Source organism: Eurypyga helias, unplaced genomic scaffold (assembly GCF_000690775.1).
Source record: "Eurypyga helias isolate BGI_N326 unplaced genomic scaffold, ASM69077v1 Scaffold31950, whole genome shotgun sequence".
NCBI classification, from domain to species: Eukaryota; Metazoa; Chordata; class Aves; order Eurypygiformes; family Eurypygidae; genus Eurypyga; species Eurypyga helias.
In genome coordinates this window covers 1-5,045 of record NW_010226795.1, presented here as the reverse complement: position 1 = coordinate 5,045, position 5,045 = coordinate 1, and the positions used below count along the sequence as shown (strand labels likewise).

The window sequence follows — 5,045 nt, the reverse complement described above, 5'->3', positions numbered from 1 at the left end:
ATTGTAACATACCATCCTGCTCTGATGCTCCAGGTCTCTGGGAGGACTCAGAGATCCAGCATAACGTCTTAGCTGACCCACATGGGTGCTGGGCCTCTTCCATCAGCAGTGTTTGATGGGGAGGGCCTGAACACTGCTGGAACAGGCTGAGGGTTAGGCAAGGAGAGAGGCAAGGCACAGATCATTGTGCCTGAGCAGTGGCAGGCAAGCAGCCATCCCAGGTGACAAATTGCCCCGGGCTGGAAAGCATCAGGATAGATTTGAATAGAGTTGCTGTCAACGTATCAGTGCTGGACCGTGGGTCTGCAGGACTGTGATAGTGCAGAGCCTGGTCCTCGGGATGCAAGGCTGACTATGGTTTCTTCTGTCCCGTCGCTTTCGCTCTCTCCTTGTCCATGGCAGCAGCTTGTGCCTGAAGCTGACTCCAGTACTCAGGCAACTGCTCCCTGAGTCCCAGCAGGCTCTGCTGCCTAACGAGGGAAGAAAAGGGTGGTTAAAACAATCCCTGCCATTCCCCCAGTGCTCAGACAACCTTAGCCTGATTCCCCCAAGGGTCCCTGGGGCTCACTACAAATGAAGCAGCTCAGATTTCCTGTGTCCAAAAAACCTCAGTGATTCCCTCTCATGCTCAGCACTCAAGTTCACTGCTTTTGGCAGCAATGACCTCCATTCTCCTTGCCTGTTAGCCTCTATAGACACAGGTCTCACTTCAGTTATATTTGCTCTACTCTCAGTACCCAGGGAGAAGGATATCCCTGGAGGTGATGTCTCCCCAGTTTTTCTGGTATAAAGCAGGCAAGAGTCTTCTCTCCAGTCTTATGAGAAGGAGGGACAGAACTGGTAGCATAGGACAAAACTTTTCTGCACTTAACTAGTGAGACAACACCACAGGATTCACCCTGGAGACAAGGAATTAGGGAAGGCTATAAGGAAATATGTACTGTAAGGTCATACCTGCCCCCACCTGTTCCATTTCAAATTGGAGAATTAAGGCAGAGTGGAAAGAACAAACGGAGTGTCAGTGGCACGGATCTGGTTCCAGGTTCCCAAAAGGAGTAATTCAAGGGAAAGGTTGCAGAATAAGAGATGTCACATTGCCATCTAGTGACGGCATGGACTCAATGCATCAGCTAAACTGCAACCTCGGCCTGAGGGTGCTGGGTACCTCCTCAAACCGAGAAATCTCCAACACAAATCTACTTAAACATCAAATGAAGCTAGAATGGAGGGGAGGAGAAAGGTGCAAAGAGATCCCAGCTCTGCCTGGCTATGGGCTCAAAAGGAAGTCGCAGACACTTAAGTGAGGATTGTGTTGCCTGAGAAGCTTGCACAATCTTGCTTTGCACAAAAGCACATCAGAACCAGCAAGCCCTCTCCACCTGGAATGACAAGCCTGCCCCAGGCATCCTGATTTACAGCTGTTAACTTGTTCTAGGAAGGACAGAATGGAGAGGAGGAAGGGTTCTGGGTGGCTGTCAGCAATCCAACTACATGAACAGCAACCTTAACCAGACATAAATCTGTCACAGCACACACAGAAGAACCCAGAAGTTCCAGGGTGAGACCTTGCATGGACCTGAGCAACACCACAGCTTGCAGTAATGCAGGTGCACTTAGCTAACAGGCAGAAGGAGAACCTTACCTATCACGTAAGAAAATGTTACATCTCTCCATCCATGGCAGGTTCTGCAAGGATTTGAGAGGCAAATCTGGTTCCTTTGGGAAAGCCTCCTTCAGTGGGTAGGAGTTGAAGTCAAAAAGGAAGATGGTGCTGTGACTGGCTCTGCTCTGTCCCAATGCATCTGCCTGCTGCTGCTTATCTCCTAGCCAGAAACAAGAACAGTGGACTGTTGCATCGGAAGTCATCCCAGAAGAAGAACTATCAAGGATCAGTGCACAGCTGAAGGCACCCATGTATCTAAGCCCACTTCCAGGTGCTACCCACCTCGAAGCAGCAAGCACCAATTCACATGATCCACTATGAACACTGGCTGCCAGGGCGATGCTACAACGTGAGAGGGTGGAATACTGAAGCAGTAGACAATCTGCGATGTGGCAGTGTTCATCAGGGACACTCTGCCATCCCAGGAGAAGACCAGGGCCTGAAACAGCAAGTCGACAGCAATATATGTAAAAGAAGTAAAAAACATTTCCTGGAAAGGACATGGAATGACATCCAGGACTTCACATCCCCAGCAATGATGCTGTTTTCTTTGCCTGCCCAGTAGTCACAGGCCCACAGCAGACCAAGCTCAGGTCGTGCAGGGAACCTGAACTGGAATTGCTGCAGGTTGGATTGGAAAGGGGCAGCAGGGCAGGGCAGAAATTAAATAGATCCAGCCTCCTGTATGGCCGGCTCTGGCGAGCAGCTTTTAGTCCTTTTCTCTCCACGCCACCTGAAACCTGGAGAACTTGGAGGCCACTTGAAAGGCCTGGCTGGACTGGTGCTTGCAACTTCTCCTCATCATGATGCCCTCTCCTATTTGATCCCGATGCCTGAAGCTTTGTGTCTGGACCCTCTCATCTTTGCAGCTGGACATGCCCACGTGCACAGGGCCTCCAGTGCCTCCCACCTCATTAGAGGACACGAGTGCAAGTTGATAGTAAGATCATGGAAGAAAAATGCTTTGAGAGTTACCAGCTACATATAGGTCTGTAACTAGTGCAGGAAGTCCCTGAGCTAAAAAAAGCTGGAGGCTGGGAAAGGATGTGAGGGCAGCACCATATCTGATTGCTCTGTTCTTTATCTTTTAGGCATCCAGTTACAGCCATTACTGGAAACAGGATCCTAGGCCAGGGACCTGTGTTCCCTTAAGAGAGCTGACAGCAATACTCACAGCACTGGGGAATGCCAGGACAGGCACCACTGCGCTGACAGCAAGGTTTGGATCTTCAGGCCTGTAAAACAGACTTGACTTATACTACTGTTTCATGTACCTGGCATGTACTGAGAGGCTGTAGTAATGACAGTGGTAGTTTGTGGTACACGGGCTGGCATAAAGTTCCAGCCAAACCCCTTCCCTGTGGCAACAAAGCCTGTCTCCTCCTGGGCAGGAAACCCCCAAGGATTGTCCTTTGCATACCTGCTTAAGGAACAATATTGGAGATATAAATTCTCTGCCTGTCATGGAGACATGAAACCATAGCTAGGAAAGCAGCAGCTTCCCCAAAGCTGACCCTTCTCCTCAAACCAAGGGGATAAGTGAGCATAAAACTGATAGGGAGTGAGTGAGAAATGCTTATTCTGACTTCTAGGGGGAAGTTATTCTGGCAAGGGCAGAAGAGAGAAGAAAAAATTCTCCTGGATACCTGGCAGAAACCCATTTAGTTGAATATCACCCCTGGGTGCAGTACTACAAGCACTTGTGTTCTAGTGCAGGGAAGAAACCAGAAACACCCCTAATGCCAGCAGAACCATTGGATTTTAGCACTGGAACTGACTCCTAGGAAAACCACACTTGCTGCTGACAACAGCACAGCAGAGCTATCTGGGTGAAAGCAGAAGTTCTCTTCCCCTCAGAAATTTGGGCCTCCTTGCTGGATCTGACCACTATAACACAGGTTTCTTTGGCTGGGGTGAGGCCTATCAGAGTCTACCTCACCTGTCTGCCAGGAGTGTGATGCTGGACTGCCTGGCCCTCGGTGCTTTCACCAAGTACAAAGAGCTGTCTGTACATAGCACTAGAAGCTGCACAATGGGACAGGCAGGATCTGTACCAGGACAAGGTGTCTCATCACTGGCATCTGCAGAATGCCGCAGGAAGTGGATACTACGGATGAGACGTTCCTCTAGAATGGCAGTCACAGACAGTGGGTATCCTGGGGGAGAGAAAAAAAAAGATAGCAGTTTAGGAAGGAAAAGGAACTGGCAATTTATCCAAGGAAAACTTAGCTTGGACTAAGGCCTGCTAAGGGACAGCAGCCACCAGAACTATTGTTCGGGAGAATCACTGCATCATGGCAGGCTGACACTAGCACTGATGGCAGCTTGGACTGGGATGCCACAACAGTCTCAGAGATGATCTCAGGGCAAGACAGGCCTCAGTCCTCTCTGCAGCAGTTCAAAGCCCCTGCATTGCTGCGGATGGGAATGGTTCTGTCAGGGTTAAGGCAGTCACACTGCACTGGCAGCTGCTGGCCAAGCATCCCATGAAGAAGTGAGTCCGGACTGTGTTCATATTTGCTTGTAAACCCACTGCCAGTCCCCTGTTCACACCAAGCCAGAGCGTCAGACTCCAAGGAAAGGGAGTAATTTATCTACTGTGATCCCAATACATAGTTCCCAAAAGGCAAGCTCACCTAGGTGTTTATCCCAAATAGTTATTGTTGCATCTTCACATGCCAGTGCCAGATACCTGGAGCAAGAGCTGACAGCCGAGCATGCAATCGGAGCTGCACATGGCCACACAACATCAGGTTTTGGATCAGTTGCACAACAGAAGGACATGAAGACAGATAACTGTAGGAAGGTGCAAAGCATCCTCCTTCATGGTACCAGCTTCCAGTTTCGCAATAAAACATGCACCATTCTGGAGTCTTCTGCCACAGTGGCTTCACTCAAAGTACTGCCAGCCTGTGCAACATGGAGCCCTATAATCCAGCCTAACCTAGAAGATACAGGGCAGCTCTGCTCCCCATTTCTCATTTCCCTGAATCATGAAGATCAGACTGAATGACAGCCACTGGCCACTGAACACTCCCACTCCCCACAGAGTGCTCTGCAAGGAAACAAGACTTTCTTACCCACTTTCTCCTTGAGTGGACGGTTAAGTAAGTAAAAGCAGAGATTGTGGTTTCCATGCCAGTGCACACTGATGCCAGCTGGAACATCTGGTACAGAGAAGGGGACAACAAAGAGGAGGAGGAGACAAAGAAAATAACAATCCAGGATACCAAAATACCATTAGAAAGCTTTCAGTAGAGCTCTCACAGTTTCCCTGACCAGACTTACAGAAACTCTGCTCACACAGAAAATAAACCACAACAAACTCTCCCCTTGTCTGTTACTTTGATCTTGCCTGTGTGCCCCCTCATCTTTTCGGGGG

At 49.5% G+C, this 5,045-nt stretch overlaps 1 protein-coding gene across 1 annotated transcript; it reads right to left on the bottom strand.

Annotated features, from left to right (window-relative positions):
* Positions 1-352: 352 nt before the first annotated feature.
* LOC104511837 (WD repeat-containing protein 93-like) lies at positions 353-4,830 on the bottom strand (the record flags this gene model as incomplete). Its single annotated transcript, XM_010154607.1, has 7 exons — positions 353-470; positions 1,643-1,823; positions 1,946-2,102; positions 2,838-2,898; positions 3,603-3,819; positions 4,300-4,459; positions 4,748-4,830. Coding segments are annotated over 7 exons (977 nt in total), but the record flags the coding sequence as incomplete, so codon positions are not given.
* Positions 4,831-5,045: the final 215 nt, after the last annotated feature.